Below are 17500 nucleotides of genomic sequence, written 5' to 3'. Positions count from 1 at the left end.
GGTCATAGAACGTCTGGGGTCAAAGAACGTCTGGGGTCATAGAACGTCTGGGGTCATAGAACTTCTAGGGTCAAAGAACGTCTAGGATCAAAGAACGTCTGGGGTCATAGAACGTTTGGGGTCAAGGAACGTCTGGGATCAAAGAAGGTCTGGGGTCAAAGAACGTCTGGGGCCATAGAACGTCTGGGATCAAAGAATGTCTGGGGTCAAGGAACGTCTGGGGCCATAGAACGTCTGGGGCCATAGAACGTCTGGGGTCATAGAACGTCTGAGGTCAAATAACGTTGGGTCAAAGAACGTATGGGGGTCAAAGAACGTCTGGGGTCATAGAACGTCTGGGTCAAAGAACGTCTGGGGTCATAGAACGTCTGAGGTCAAGGAACGTCTTTGGTCAAGGAACGTCTGGGGTCAAGGAACGTCTGAGGTCAAAAAACGTCTGGGGTCATAGAACGTCTGGGGTCATAGAACGTCTGGGGTCAGAGAACGTCTGGGGCCAAAGAACGTCTGGGGTCATAGAACGTCTGGGGTCAAAGAACGTCTGGGGTCAAAGAACGTCTAGGGTCATAGAACGTCTGGGGTCATAGAACGTCTGGGATCAAAGAACGTCTTGGGTCAAAGAACGTCTGAGGTCATAGAACGTCTGGGGGTCAAAGAACGTCTGGGGTCAAAGAACGTCTGGGGTCAAAGAACGTCTGGGGTCAAAGAACGTCTGGGGTCAAAGAACGTCTTGGCGCAAGAGGCATCAGAAGTCATACAAGCTCACCTCAAGCGAACATTTCATAATGTGTGCATGAACGCCCCCTGAACGGGTGTGTATGTGTAACCTAAACAGAGGTGAGTGGATGTTCGTGTTTGATGTGTATGAATGTTAACAATTGTTAGTACAGGTGTATGCGGGTCCGGTGTATTAGTGCAGGTGTTGACAGAGGCATAGCATGCAAGTTAAGCGAGCAGTATTACGCAGGAACCCCGCGTAACAAATTCCTCCACTACTTCACATACTTTATTGTTATCACACTCTACATATTTTTATCATTTCCAAAATTCCCCTCTTCCACCCACCCCCTTATATGTCTTCCACCCACCCCTTATATGTCTTCCACCCACCCCCTTATATGTCTTCCACCCACCCTCTACATGTCTTCCACCCCCCTCTACATGTCTTCCACCTAACCTCCTCCTCCCACCTCATCCACCAACTCTCTCACAACCCCCCACCCCCACCCCACCCCAACACCTGCCCACCTTACTTACCGACCCACCGACACATGTCACCCAAACACACTCAACACCAGCCCAAGCATCCAGTGTTCTTGAAAATTCATTTGCAAGATCAACATTGCTGAAAGTACATTTTTCATCATACAGGAAATTCTGGCCGGATGCCTAATTATTTTTTAATGCAATTAGTGAGGCTCAGGTAAAAAACGCGAGACAAGAGATGAAGTGTTGAGAGAGAGAGAGAGAGAGAGAGAGAGAGAGAGAGAGAGAGAGAGAGAGAGAGAGAGAGAGAGAGAGAGAGAGAGAGAGAGAGAGAGAGAGAGAGAGAGCGAGAGAGAGAGAGAGAGAGAGAGAGAGAGAGCGAGAGAGAGAGAGAGAGAGAGAGAGAGAAGGAGGGTGTAGGTACACCTAAGACGAACAGGTGAGAGAACCCCATTTGGAGAAAGGAGATACGACACCATAATGAGAGATCATTAGAGTAGTTCCCCCTCTGTTGTCCCATCCTTTCCGTACGACTCTATGCACTTGACCCCTCAAGAGCCATTCCCCCCCTGGTGATGGAGGGCCCCCCATTCCCCCCCTGGTGAGGGAGGGCCCCCCTCTCCCCCCTCCACAGTCTACAGGTAGTCAGACTCTGTCACCAGAGCTGCTTCAAGAATCCCCAAGGACCGGGAATATAAAGATTTTAAGTAGGTGTGCTTCAACCCCTTTATCTCTTATCATCTATTCCACCTCACCCATGTTTTACCCCCATTAACCTGCCGTATTCCCACCCCCCACCCTCCCATCCCACTCCCCACCCTCCCTTCCCACCCACGACCTCCCCCCTTTCCATTTCCCAAAACTCACTCTTCCTTCCCACCCACCCTGGCGATGAGTGACCGAGCTACGGTGCCCTACGACCCCTACGGTGTCCTACGACCCCTACGGTGTCCCACGACCCCTACGGTGTCCCACGATCCCTACGGTGCCCCACGACCCCTCGGTGCCCTACGACCCCTACGGTGTCCCACGACCCCTACGGTGTCCTACGACCCCTACGGTGTCCCACGACCCCTACGGTGTCCCACGACCCCTACGGTGTCCCACGACCCCTACGGTGTCCCACGGTCCCTACGGTGCCCCACGACCCCTCGGTGCCCTACGACCCCTACGGTGCCCCACGACCCCTCGGTGCCCTACGACCCCTACGGTGTCCCACGACCCCTACGGTGTCCCACGATCCCTACGGTGCCCCACGACCCTCACGGTGTCCCACGACCCCTACGGTGTCCCACGACCCCTACGGTGTCCCACGACCCCTACGGTGTCCCACGACCCCTACGGTGTCCCACGACCCTTACGGTGCTCCATGACCCCTACGGTGTCCCACGACCCCTACGGTGTCCCACGACCCCTACGGTGTCCCACGACCCCTACGGTGTCCCACGACCCTTACGGTGCTCCATGACCCCTCGGTGCCCTACGACCCCTACGGTGTCCCACGACCCCTACGGTGTCCCACGACCCCTACGGTGCTCCACGACCCCTACGGTGTCCCATGACCCCTACGGTGTCCCACGACCCCTACGGTGTCCCACGACCCCTACGGTGTCCCACGACCCCTACGGTGTCCCACGATCCCTACGGTGCCCCACGACCCCTCGGTGCCCTACGACCCCTACGGTGTCCCACGACCCCTACGGTGCTCCACGACCCCTAACGGTGCCCCATGACCCCTAACGGTGCCCCATGACCCCTACGGTGTCCCACGACCCCTACGGTGTCCCACGACCCCTACGGTGTCCCACGACCCCTCGGTGCCCTACGACCCCTACGGTGTCCCACGACCCCTACGGTGTCCCACGACCCCTACGGTGTCCCACGACCCCTACGGTGTCCCACGATCCCTAACGGTGCCCCATGACCCCTAACGGTGCCCCATGACCCCTACGGTGTCCCACGGCCCCTAACGGTGTCCCATGACCCCTAACGGTGCCCCACGACCCCTACGGTGTCCCACGACCCCTACGGTGTCCCACGACCCTTACGGTGCTCCATGACCCCTACGGTGAAGAACGATGCGGGTCCACTACGCTACGTAATCTTTTCTTGGCCAGAACTATTCAGTTCTCCAATCACAAAGCAAATTTTTCCAATCATATCTACAAATCAGCTGATAAAGAAAGTATTGTCCTCCTTAAAAAAAAATTTACTAAAAAATGGGGCTAAATAAGAAGCTGGTTTAAGTCTTCGCTGTCTATCTTGATTCATTATTAAACGGGTTAATAGACAGTAGAATTGGCTGTCAAATAGGCAGTATTAAGGCAAATGTTTTCTGTTAAACTGATAACTTAGTTCCATTGACATTAACCAAAAATGCTGTGGACAAAGATATAGAAATATGTGAAAGATATTGTGCTGAATACAGACTTCCGTTTAACTGTACCAGATAGACTGTAGTTGCTTTAACTCACTGGCCTCGTTTTATTCAGATTCTAATTTAAAATAAGTAAGCAGGGAGAGATTGCAATATAGCATTTCTGTAAACCATCTTGGTTATCTTCGAACTTGCAGACTTCTCACCTTTTTCTGGTGACTGAGACTTGAAGGTCAGGATAATTGGTCTTATGGATGAAGTTGGTCGTGTTGATAACTGGTCGAAGATGTGACGTATGAGACCTTTGAAATTCAGAGGCTATCTTGAGGTTATCTTGAGATGATTTCGGGGCTTAGCGTCCACGCGGCCCGGTCCTCGACCAGGCCTCCTTTTTGTTACACATCTCCAGGAAGCAGTCTGTAGCAGCTGTCTAGGTGAACACAGGCATCAGGGTGAATGAAACTCTACCCATTTGTTTCCGCCTCCACCGGGGATCGAACCCGGAACCTCAGAATTACGAATCCCGCGCGCAGTTCACTCAGCCGTCAGGCCCACATAAATAAACGTGTTAATGTTTATAATACACACTTACACTTGAAGAAATAGTTCACAAACGAACGATATACTAACCACTTGGGGTGGACGGTAGAGCGACGGTCTCGCTTAATGCAGGTCGGCGTTCAATCCCCCGACCGCTCATAAATGGTTGGGCACCATTCCTTTCCCTCCGTCCCATCCCAAATCCTTATCCTGACCCCTTCCCAGTGCTATATAGTCGTCATGGCTTGGCGCATTCCCCTGATAGTTCTCTTCTTCCTTCTTTTTTCAAGAATTCATTCATAACAAGATACTTATATTTTCACAAGTTATCAACTTTAGTCAGAATAAATGACATACTTACGTCAATATAAGTGAGATTGCCCTTAAGTGTGAACTATTATGTTCAGTCGTAAGTTTGTTAAGTGTTGTACTGCTGTTCATTCCAACCATACTTATACACCTGTTCACTCCAGCCACACCTATACACCTGTTCACTCCAGCCACACCTGTTTATTCCAATCACAGTTGTACACCTGTTCATTCTAACCATACTTGTACACCTGTTCACTTCAGCCACAGTTGTACACCTGTTCACTTGAGCCACACCTGTAATGAGTGTTAGATATAATTAACTTACAAATATAGCTTCTATATCTAAATCTAAGTTATACAGTACATAATTCTAATGTTTATGTGTTAGACTCTTAATATGATTTTCTCCTGTGTAAATAATGAAATATTTTGTTTCATTTAAAATATGAAACAAAAATTGAATTTGAATTAGAAGGGTGTCAAAGCAACTCTGATGTTGGCCAAACTTGTGAAGTTGTTGATGTTATGAAGTTAATATATGGCTCTAGACACAGATTAGGTCTAGCTCCAGGTCCCCGGCATTTAGCTTCATAACTTTGCACATACTTGAGTTCATTTCTAGCAGCCAGTATTTATACCCTTCTTGAGGTTATCTTGAGAGGATTTCGGAGCTTTTAGTGTCCCCGCGGCCCGGTCCTCGACCAGGCCTCCACCCCCAGGAAGCAGCCCGTGACAGCTGACTAACACCCAGGTACCTATTTTACTACTAAACAAATTTGGCATTGTTGCTGTTCTTTTAATCTGTTAAGGTCCTGTAGTTTCTGGTAGTTTCCCCTCGTGTGTATTCTCCTCATCATCAGCAAACATTAAGAGACCGTAATCAATCCCTTCTGAGAGATCCTTCACATAAATCAGGAATATGATATGATCGACTTGAGAATGGTCCAGGACGGACCGAAACGTCGTCGTCCCTTCAATTTCTAGTGTGTGGTCTGGTCAACATACTTCCTAATTCTGACCTCTGTGGGAATCCGCTGGTAATGTGTGTGTGTGTGTGTGTGTGTGTGTGTGTGTGTGTGTGTGTGTGTGTGTGTGTGTGTGTGTGTGTGTGTGTGTGTGTGTGTGTGTTCACGTATTTGTGCTTGCGGGGGTTGAGCTCTGGCTCTTTTGTCACGCCTCTCAACAGTCAGTCAACTGATGTACAGATTCCTGAGCCTACTGGGCTCTATCATATCTACATATCTACATGCATGTGTGTGTGCGCGCGCGCGTGTCTGTACGTACACACACACACTAGCACATGTCCCACGTCACTAATACAGCTAACTACAGCCGCCCTAACGAGCCAACTGGCGATTAGCGCTGTAACTCGCTGGGTTTAAGAGGCTCGTTGCGAGAGGCTCCGAGGAGGCAGTTTGATTGATATTCCGGGACGAAAAGAAACGAGAAAAATTGATTTGGTAAAGTCCGGGGCGCGCGTGTTTGTGTTCGGACACTGCCGCTCCGATGACCACATGGCCGAGTCGTCCAGGGTCCCGATCTCCGGCCCCGACCCCGGCTTCGGCTCCAATTCCACCAAATTCGGTCAAGTTTAACGTCTCAGCCAGCCGCATACGCCGAGAAATGCGATTGCAAAGCGTTAATTCGCGTTCGAAGGAGCCGGAGGCTTGGAAAAAGTGTGTGGAATAGTGTGGAAAGGGAAGCCAAATTGTTTGTGGAAGAGTTGGGATGAGGTTAGATAACAGCACCAGCCCAAAGCTTGGCATGTCTGTAGGCAATTACCAGTCTTCGTCTTCTGCCCCCATCCTCACACAAACCATCGATCTTTACCACAAAGCAATGCTCACTTCGCCCGGTTTGACCCCAATTTTCCGATCCAATCTGAAACGTCCAGGCCAAGCCCCCATGTTAATCCGAGATGTTTGATCTATTCGGAATTCTCCGAAGCATCGTTGTTCCCCCGTGGGGATAGCTCAGCGGCGTGGCCAGGCCAGGCTGGCCGGCCGAAACATTTTGGAACGGGGTGGACTTGCGGCGACCACGGGCGTGTGTTGAGAACGACAGCATCTGGTGGAACTTGGCTCACTCCAAGCCTGCTCCCACACCCGCCGCGCCGCCCGCTTCCACACCTCCACCCACACCACAACCCCCCTCCCCCCCACACACCCACACACACACACTCCCTCAAACTGGAGTACACACACACACACACCTTACTCGACCCCACAAACACGTCCATCAACGCCCTCGCACGCACGCACGCACACACGCACGCACACACACGCCACCCATCGCATCAAAACACACACATCGTTCATATCGGGCAAAAAACAATAAAAAAATCCATCACACAAACGTTCTTCTATCTCCCCCCCCCCCCCGTCACACACAGTTGATTGATTGACAGTTGAGAGGCGGGCCGAAAGAGCAGAGCTCAACCCCCGCAAGCACAATTAGGTGGTGAGGTGAGACCTCAGCTTGGCGTGAAGTCACCAGTGGAGTCCCACAGGGCTCTGTACTTGGTCCTATCCTGTTTCTGATATACGTAAATGATCTCCCAGAGGGTATAGACTCATTCCTCTCAATGTTTGCTGACGATGCCAAAATTATGAAAAGGATTAAGACAGAGGAGAGCTTGAGGCTTCAAGAAAACCTCTTATCTTGAGGTTATCTTGAAGTTATCTTGGGATGATTTCAGGGCTTAGCGTCCCCGCGGCCCGGTCCTCGACCAGGCCTCCAACCCCAGGAAGCTGCCCGTAGCAGCTGTCTCACTCCCAGGTACCTATTTACTGCTAGGTAACAAGGGCATCAGGGTGAAAGAAACTTTTTGCCCATTTGCCTCCGCCTCAACCAGGGATCGAACCCGGAACCTCAGAACTACGAATCCGAAGCGCTGTCCACTCAGCTGTCAGGCGCCCAAACTTGGACACACTGAAGGAATGGTCGAAAAAATGGTTGTTAGAGTTTAACCCGACCAAATGTAATGTAATGAAGATTGGTGTAGGGAGCAGGAGGCCTAGATCTCAATCTCAAGGTAGATCTCAGAGGTATTATTTGTGAGATGAAATTCTTTAAGAACCAGAGAGAGAGAGAGAGAGAATAAACTCGCCCTTGGGTCAAAATTTAAAAAACTTGGGGGTTGATATCATGCCAGACCTGTTCCCTGAAGCCCATATCAAGAGGATAACATCAGCGGCATATGCCAGGTTGGCCAAGTTAAGAACGGCCTTTAGAAACGTGTGTAAGGAAGCATTCAAAACTTTGTATTCCACATATGTCGGACCAATCCTGGAGTATGCAGCCCCAGCATGGAGTCCATATCTAGTCAAGGATAAGACTAAACTGGAAAAGGTTCAAAGGTTTGCCACCAGACTAGTACCCGAGCAGAGAGGTATGAGCTACGAGGAAAGACTGCGGGAATTAAACCTCACGTCGCTGGAAGACAGAAGAGTTATAGGATACATGATCACCACACACAAGATTCTCAAAGGAATTGATAGGGTAGATAAAGACATTATTTAACTCAAGGAGCAGATGCACTATGGGACACAGGTGGGAATTGAGTGACCAAATGAGCCATAGAGACATTATATTTTTTTTAGTGTCAGAGTAGCTAATAAGTGGAATGCATTAGGCAGTGATGTGGTGGAGGCTGACTCCATACACAGTTTCAAGTGTAGATATGATAGAGCCCAATAGGCTCAGGAACCTGTACACCAGTTGATTGACAGTTGAGAGGTGGGACCAAAGAGCCAGAGCTCAACCTCCGCAAGCACAACTAGGTGAGTACACACACACCCCCAACCAACACACCTTCCTCTCATCCAAAAACACACGCCTCCCCCCCCCCCAACACACTCTTCCCACACCAAAGTTGTATCTCCAACATCCCCCCCACACCTCCCCCACACACCCCACCCTCTCGCATCCAGCACCCCCTCTCCCCTCCCCACTCTCCCCCTATCCTTCTTCCCCCCTCCTGCTCCACCAACACTCCCCCCCCCACCTCATAAAACCATCACGGCCCCTAATTACAATATGGCTCCCAAACTCCAGATACTCTGTCCAGTCTTCTAACATCTTCTCGACTCCCTGCTATACCATTCCTCACCCCTGCTCGACCCCCTCTTCCCTCACCCCCTCTCAACCCCCTCTTCCCTCACCCCCTCTCAACCCCTCTTCCCTCACCCCCTCTCAACCCCTCTTCCCTCACCCCCTCTCAACCCCTCTTCCCTCACCCCCTCTCAACCCCTCTTCCCTCACCCCCTCTCAACCCCTCTTCCCTCACCACCCCACGCCCCTCACCTTAGATTCACACCAAACCCCTTTTTCCCCAACCTTCCCTACCGCCCCCTACCCCCTTTACCTCGCCCCATCCCCCCTCTCTCCGCTCACATACACCTCTGTATCTCACCCTTTTATCCCTGTTTACCCCCTATCTTTAACCCTCTTTGGTCACCCACTATCATCCCCCCCCTTCACCGTCGCCCCTCCTCACCGTCCTCTTCCAGACTATGAAGGGGGGGGGGGGGGGGTGGGAGGGGGTCAACACCTCACACTCTCTTCCTCATCTTTCCTGCTTATTCCTGCCCCTCCCCCCCTCCCTTGTTCCCCTCCCCCCCTAATCTCCTCTCTCTCTCTCCCCCCCCTCTCTCTGGGGCTCTCCACGGTGGGTGTCTAACACCACACAGTGCAATATAGACCTAAATTGTGTTATTATACATTGAGTAGAGTCTCCTGAATTTATTCACGAGGATGATGCAGTGGTGGACGGTGGGGGGGGGAGGGAGAGGGAGAGGGAGAGGAATAGGGGGATCGAGCACACGGGTGAGAGGGGAAAGTAAACAGAGTTGCTTCCACAACCTGCTCCTTTTGTTCATTAAAGTTGTCCCACTACTCTCACGTTAAAAGAAAACTTTCTAACATCTCTGTGACTCAAATGATTTTCCAGCTTCCACCCATGTCACCTCTTGTTCTGCTGGTATTTAGTGTAAACATTCATTTCCACTCTGTCAGTCCCTCCCTAAGTATTTTTATGTTGCTACCATATCTCCCCGCTTCCTCCTGTTTTCTAGCGCCGTCAGGTTCGGTTCCTTCAGTCGCTCTTCATTTTCCCATATCTCTCAACTCTGGGACGAGCCTCGTCACAAATTTCTGACTTTTCCAATTTCCTTATGTGTTTCTTCAGGTGGAGGCTCCATGATGGGGCTGCATATCCTTAGATTGGTCTCACGTAGGCAGTGTAAAGCGCTCTAAATGCCTCCTTACTTAGGTTTCTGTATGACGTTCTAACTTTTGCTGGGATGGAGTATGCTGCTGTCGTTATCAGATTTATGTGTGCCTCAGAAGTTTATATATATGCCTCAGAGGATTTAGTGTTACGTCCACGCCCAGGTCTCTTTCTCGAATCGTCACAGGTAGGCAGTTTCCCTTCATTGTGTACTGTCCCATCTCCTCCTATCACCTGATCCCATTTCCATAACTTTATACTTGTTCGTGTTGAACTCCAGTAGCCATTTCTCTGACCATCTATGCAGCTTGTTCAAGTCCTCTTGGAGGATCCTACCATCCTCATGTGTCACAACTAGTCTCATTAATTTCACATCATCCGCAAACATCGACATATAAGACTCAACTTCTTTAATCATATTATTTACATATATTAGAAATAGAATTGGTCCCAGCACCGATCCTTGAGGTACTCCACTCGTTACTGTTCGCCAGTCCGACTTCTCACCCCTTACCGTTACTCTCTGGCTGCTGCTGCCTGCCCTTACCTATGTTAGTGCACCTCATATCCCTGGAAAACAGAAGAGTAAGGGGAGACATGATAACCACCTACAAAATTCTCAGAGGAATTGACAGGGTGGACGAAGACAAACTCTTTAGCACGGGTGGAACACGAACAAGGGGACACAGGTGGAAACTTAATACCCAAATGAGCCACAGAAACATTAGAAAGATTTTTTTCAGTGTCAGAGTAGTTAACAAATGGAATGCATTAGGCAGTGATGTGGTGGAGGCTGACTCCATACACAGTTTCAAATGTAGATATGATAGAGCCCAGTAGGCTCAGGAACCTATACACCAGTTGATTGACAGTTGAGAGGCGGGACCAAAGGGCCAGAACTCAACCCCCGCAAGCACAACTAGATAAGTACAACTAGGTAAGTGCAGGAAGCAGCCCGTAATAGCTGTCTAACTCCCAGGTTCTGTCTTGAATTGCTGCTAGGTAAACAGGGGCATCAGGGTGAAAGAAATTCTGCCCATTTGTTTCTGCCATCGCCGGGGATGGGTCCCAAGTCCACTCAGCCACCAGGCCCTGTGTGTGTGTGTGTGTGTGTGTGTGTGCGTGCGTGTGCGTGCGTGTGTGCGTGCATGCGATAGAAACCTCTCCAAGTACAAATCGTCAAAAGCTGCTCTCCCCAGGTCACGCACCTCAGAACAGGTGACAGTGAGTGTGTGTGTATATATTTGCCAACACGCTTCCGCTCACATGCTAGGACACACACACACACACACACACACACACACACACACACACACACACACACACACACACACACACACACACAACAAACTCTGATGTGTTGACGTACGGTACTCTGTATATACGCTCTCATACGCTTGCAAACTTTTACTGAACGCAAAACTGACTTCAAACGAGCATATATTGTGAGTTTATGTATTCGTGCGTATGCCTAAATGTGCTAGTAAAGATGGGCTTCAGCTCTTTGGTCCCACCTCCTGACTATCAGTTTATTTATCTGCGTTTTTCGGCAAATATTGGCGTATCGTATCTTATGAATGCATACAGTTTACTCTCATTTCATTATTTCTTATTGCATTCCTTTTGTTTACTATCGTTTCTAACTCATTTTCTTCTGTTCTTAAAAGATTTCCCCATTTTGGACCCGCAAGATAACGGAAATTTTAAGGGTTGACAGATGTTAATCTTCTTGTTTGAGGAGCTGTTCACTTGAGACAGTTAAGCAAGTCCCAGCTGTGTGTGGGTACAAGTGACAGGATGAACAACCCAGCGGGTTTTCTGCCTATTGGGGAGTGTTGTACATGCTGCTATGGCGGTGTGTCCACTCACAGGATGAGTGGCGCTGCCCAATACTGTCACTATGGCGGTGTGTCCACTCACAGGATGAGTGGCGCTGCCCAATACTGTCACTATGGCGGTGTGTCCACTCACAGGATGAGTGGCGCTGCACAATACTGTCACTATGGCGGTGTGTCCACTCACAGGATGAGTGGCGCTGCCCAATACTGTCACTATGGCGGTGTGTCCACTCACAAGATGAGTGGCGCTGCCCAATACTGTCACTATGGCGGTGTGTCCACTCACAGGATGAGTGGCGCTGCCCAATACTGTCACTATGGCGGTGTGTCCACTCACAAGATGAGTGACGCTGCCCAATACTGTCACTATGGCGGTGTGTCCACTCACAGGATGAGTGGCGCTGCACAATACTGTCACTATGGCGGTGTGTCCACTCACAGGATGAGTGGCGCTGCCCAATACTGTCACTATGGCGGTGTGTCCCCTCACAGGATGAGTGGCGCTGCCCAAAACTGTCACTATGGCGGTGTGTCCACTCACAGGATGAGTGGTGCTGCACAATACTGTCACTATGGCGGTGTGTTCACTCACAGGATGAGTGGCGCTGCCCAATACTGTCACTATAGCGGTGTGTCCACTCACAGGATGAGTGGCGCTGCCCAATACTGTCACTATGATGGTGTGTCCACTCACAGGATGAGTGGCGCTGCACAATACGGTCACTATGGCGGTGTGTCCACTCACAGGATGAGTGACGCTGCCCAATACTGTCACTATGGTGGTGTGTCAACTCACAGGATGAGTGGCGCTGCCCAATACTGTCACTATGGCGGTGTGTCCACTCACAGGATGAGTGGCGCTGCCCAATACTGTCACTATGGCGGTGTGTCCACTCACAGGATGAGTGGCGCTGCCCAATACTGTCACTATGGCGGTGTGCCCACTCACAGGATGAGTGGCGCTGCACAATACTGTCACTATGGCGGTGTGTCCACTCACAGGATGAGTGGCGCTGCCCAATACTGTCACTATGGCGGTGTGTCCACTTACAGGATGAGTGGCGCTGCCCAATACTGTCACTATGACGGTGTGTCCACTCACAGGATGAGTGGCGCTGCACAATACTGTCACTATGGCGGTGTGTCCACTCACAGAATGAGTGGCGCTGCCCAATACTGTCACTATGGCGGTGTGCCCACTCACAGGATGAGTGACGCTGCCCAATACTGTCACTATGGCGGTGTGTCCACTCACAGGATGAGTGGCGCTGCCCAATACTGTCACTATGATGGTGTGTCCACTCACAGGATGAGTGGCGCTGCACAATACTGTCACTATGGCGGTGTGTCCACTCACAGGATGAGTGGCGCGGCCCAATAAACTCGCCCCTCGGAGCAAAATTTTAATGTAAGCGTACTCACCTAGTTGTGCTTGTAGGTATTGAGTTGCGGCTCTTTGGTCCCGCCTCTCAACTGTCAATCTACTGGTGTACAGGTTCCTGAGCTTCTTGAGCTCTATCATATCTGCATTTGAAACTGTGTATGGAGTCAGCCTCCACCACATCACTTCCTAGTGCATTCAATTTATTAACTACTCTGACACTGATAAAGTTCTTTCTAATATCTCTGTGGGTCATTTGGGTACTCGGCTTCCACTTGTGTCCCCTTGTGCGTGTGCCACCCGTGTTAAATAATCCGTCCTTATCTACCCAGTCAATTCCAATGAGAGCTTTGTATGTGGTGATCATGTCTACCCGAGCTCTTCTGTCTTCCAGCGAGGTGAGGTCGCTGGAAGACACTCAGCCTTTGCTCGTAACTCATGCCTCTTAGTTCTGGTACTAGTCTAGTGGCATACATTTAAACTTTTTCCAGCTTCTTCAAGTGCTTAACTAAAGTGTTAAGACTCCATGCTGGGGCCGCATACTCCTTACATATGGTCTTACTATATATAAGACAGGATTGGTCTTACATATGTGCTATACAAGGTTTTGAATGATTCCTTTCACGAGTTTTTTAAAGGCAGTGCTGATGATAATCTTTTGATTTGAGCTTCAGAAGACAGGTTTGCGTGATATCAACTCTTAGATCTTTCTCTCTATCCGTTTCACAAAGGACTTCGCCTCGCATTCAGAATCTTATGTCTGGCCTCCTGTTCCATCCGCCTAGTTTCATTACCTTACATTTACTCGGGTTGAACTTTAGTAGCCGTTTGTTCGACCATTCCTTCAATTTGTCTAAGGCATCTTGTAGCCTCTTGCTATCTTCCTCGGTCTTAATCCTCTTCATAATGTTTGCATCATCAGCTAGTGATGACGCAAAGTGTGTGTGTGTGTGTGTGTGCGTGTGTGTGTGTGTGTGTGTGTACTCACCTAGTTGTACTCACCTAGTTGTGTTTGCGGGGGTTGAGCTCTGGCTCTTTGGTCCCGCCTCTCAACTGTCAATCAACTGGTGTACAGATGCCTGAGCCTACTGGGCTCTATCATATCTACATTTAAACCGGTGCATGGAGTCAGCCTCCACCACATCACTGCCTAATGCATTCCACCTGTTATCTACACTGACATTGTGTGCGTGTGTGTGTGTGTGTGTGTGTGTGTGTGTGTGTGTGTGTGTGTGTGTGTGTGTAATTACCTAAGTGTAGTTACAGGATGAGAGCTACGCTCGTGGTGTCCCGTCTATGTGTGTGTGTGTGTGTGTGTGTGTGTACCAGGGTGTGGAGAGCGCCATCCATCGCTCCCCCCTGACCAGGGGAATGTTGACACCACTCCAAGTCGTAAAGTGCGTTTAACTGAGGCAGAATAACCAGGTAATGTGGCGCGGAGGCCGCCAGAGGTCGCTATACTGCCGGTCTGGGACCCTCAGCCCCCTGCCACACCACTACGTCACCTCACACGCCGCTGATGACCGGACAGCACCGCTCCTGTGCTAGGTAAGTCCACTACGGGCTCACCATAGCCCGTGCTACTTGCCCCGCTCCTGTGCCAGGTAAGTCCACTACGGGCTCACCATAGCCCGTGCTACTTGCCCCGCTCCTGTGCCAGGTAAGTCCACTACGGGCTCACCATAGCCCGTGCTACTTGCCCCGCTCCTGTGCCAGGTAAGTTACGGGCTCACCATAGCCCGTGCTACTTGGAACTTGTTCCGAGTAGTTGAATCTATAACAACAACAACGCTGATAGCTTAACAGATTAACGAACGAAGGAACTTTAATATACTCATAAAGTAGCAAGGAAATATCTTAATATCAAAATATTAATAATAATAATGATAGTAATGACATCATTTCAATAATAATATTAATAACGTACAAGGAAATCACATTAGCGTGATGTGTCAATGAGGAAATCAGTCGGAATCATGAGGATTCGAACCTACGCTCTGGCTGCCCCCCAAGCACACACCTTAGCCCACTTAACCATGACATGTTCAAAACATTGCAACCTGGGATTCAAATGAACCCTATAGGGTTCCTGAGGCTTCCATTGAAACCTTAACATGGTTTCACACACTGTCCTCCCCCCCCCTCCCCACCGTGTACTCTGGTAACACCCAGATCATTGGTTCGAATCCTTCTCACTACCCCTACTGATTTTCTCAGCAATAATAATATGTATTATTATGTTCAACGTAACATTTATAAATGTATTAGACATAAATATTCTGTTGTTGTTGCTCATTGCAACATATGAACAGTGATGAACTTCTGAGCGTGTGAATATAGAGTTCACAAAATTATATGGACGCCTGCGAGTTCATAAAACTGCACGGGTCTAATTACTTGAGATGAACAAACCCACAAGGGCCGTGACGAGGATTCGAACCTGCGTCCGAGATATTTTGAGATTATTTGAAATGCTCCCTGAAAACTGTCATCTCCTCTACACTTATACTTAACCACAAGAGGTAATAATTTATTTCTGTATCTACTTTATTGCTACTTTTCTTGTGAAGGAAGAGGAAAGAGGAGTAGGACAAGCAGGAGATAAACCAGGTGGAAGGAAGTATGTTGACCAGACCACACACTAGAAATTGAAGGGACGACGACGTTTCAATCGACTTGAGAATGGTCCAGGACGGACCGAAACGTCGTCGTCCCTTCAATTTCTAGTGTGTGGTCTGGTCAACATACTTCAGCCACGTTATTGTGACTCATCGCCTGCATGAGGTGGAGGGAAATTATACAGAAGAGTATTTAGCAAAGTCTAATTGCCTTTGGCAATTAGACTTTAATATAGGAGCCGGTGGCTGAGAGGACAGAACACTGAACGCATGATCCTGTGGTCCCGGGTTCGATCCCGGGCACCGGCGAGAAACAATGGGCAGATTTTCTTCCACCCTGATGCTTTTGTTACCTAGCAGTAAATAGGTACCTGGGAGTTAGTCAGCTGCTACAGGCTGCTGCTTGAGGGTGGAGGCCTAGTCGAGGACCGGGCCGCGGGGACACTAAGCCCCGAAATCATCTTAAGAACTATCTCAAGATAACCTGGTCAGGAACTAATTAGAATCTTCACTGAGCACTAACTCCTCCACACCGTCCAACACTCCGCCAACAATAATTAACTTGATCTAGACATTCTTCCTCCTAAACCTCAGACAAATAAAACAAAATATTCGTGATATCGTATGTTGTTGTTATTAAAGATTCGCTACCTGGAACAAAGTTCCAAGTAGCACGGGCTATGGAGAGCCCGTAGCTATATATATAATGTGATATTGTAGCATTGGAGGCAGGAAGGGATGGGAGGGAACAAGCCATCATGACTATATAGCACTGGGAAGGGGTCAGGATAAGGATTTGGGATGGGACGGGGGGAAGGAATGGTGCCCAACCACTTGTGGACGGTCGGGGATTGAACGCCGACCTGCATGATGCGAGACCGTCGCTCTACCGTCCAGCCCAAGTGGTTGGAGGTAACATACTTATATAGCTTCCTTTGGCCAGGAAGCTTACCAATAGCATAATTATATATATATATATATATATATATATATATATATATATATATATATATATATATATATATATATATATATATATATATATATATAGTCTTTAATCCTAATTTTCACGCACACATCCTCAGGAAGCAGCCCGTAGCAGCTGTGTATCTCTCAGGTACTTATTTACTGCTAGGTGAACAGGTGCATTAGGGTGACAGAAACTTTGTCTATTTTTGTTTCTCGCCCCACGCCGGGAATCGATCCCCGGACCCTAGGACTACGAATACCGAGTGTTGTCCACTCAGCCGTCAGGCCCCATAAGTAGACAATTGTCATCCCCACAATGAAGATGGTGTGAATGGTTCCTCAACCCTCTATATGGATAAAGATGGTCCCTCAACCCTCTATATGGATGAAGATGGTTCCTCAACCCTCTACACGGCCCTGCCCTCTACTAGTTGCCTAAACAACAAAGATTACACACTACTCAAGTGATAAACGAAAAAAGCCACTAAACTGATTTCATTTAAATTCATTAAAACGCCTTTAATATAAATCTAAAAAAAGTATAGATAACAAAATAAGCTTATATATGGCACTCATTGCCAGAAGTATATGGCTAGAGTCACATGACAGGCGCCAGGAGCACATGGTGGCAGCCATCAAGGTCTCCATCAGCAGCGTGGAATACCAGGTTGTTGTTGTTGTTAAAGATTCGTTACCTGGAACAAAGTTTCCAAATAGCACGGGCTATGGTGATCCCGTAGGAATACCAGGTGACGCATAGAGGGCGTGATGCATCGCCTGGGCGTCCCGCCCGAGGTCCACAGGCGGACGCCAACACTAAATGGTCCCCGACCACTGACTTCCTCTCGCAGGGTCATACGCTGCCAAGATATCTGGTGAGAGAGAGGGTGAGAGAGAGAGAGAGAGAGAGAGAGAGAGAGAGAGAGAGAGAGAGAGAGAGAGAGAGAGAGAGAGAGAGAGAGAGAGAGAGAGAGAGAGAGAGAGAGAGAGAGAGAGACAGAGAGAGAGACAGAGAGAGAGGCACAGCTAATT

General features: G+C 49.2%; 1 protein-coding gene across 1 annotated transcript in view; it reads left to right on the top strand.

The window, feature by feature from the left end:
• The window catches only part of LOC138352940 (ribosome-binding protein 1-like), a 28029-nt gene that overhangs the window by 6502 nt on the left and 4027 nt on the right, over window positions 1-17500 (top strand). Inside the window, exon 3 of the mRNA XM_069305597.1 lies at window positions 17051-17204. Coding sequence (XP_069161698.1) covers window positions 17051-17204 — 154 coding nt within the window. The remainder of the gene's footprint in view (window positions 1-17050; window positions 17205-17500) is intronic.

The sequence above is a fragment of the Procambarus clarkii genome, chromosome 55 (assembly GCF_040958095.1).
Source record: "Procambarus clarkii isolate CNS0578487 chromosome 55, FALCON_Pclarkii_2.0, whole genome shotgun sequence".
NCBI classification, from domain to species: Eukaryota; Metazoa; Arthropoda; class Malacostraca; order Decapoda; family Cambaridae; genus Procambarus; species Procambarus clarkii.
The sequence above is the reverse complement of the archived record's forward strand: the minus strand, read 5'-3'. Positions and strand labels throughout refer to the sequence as shown.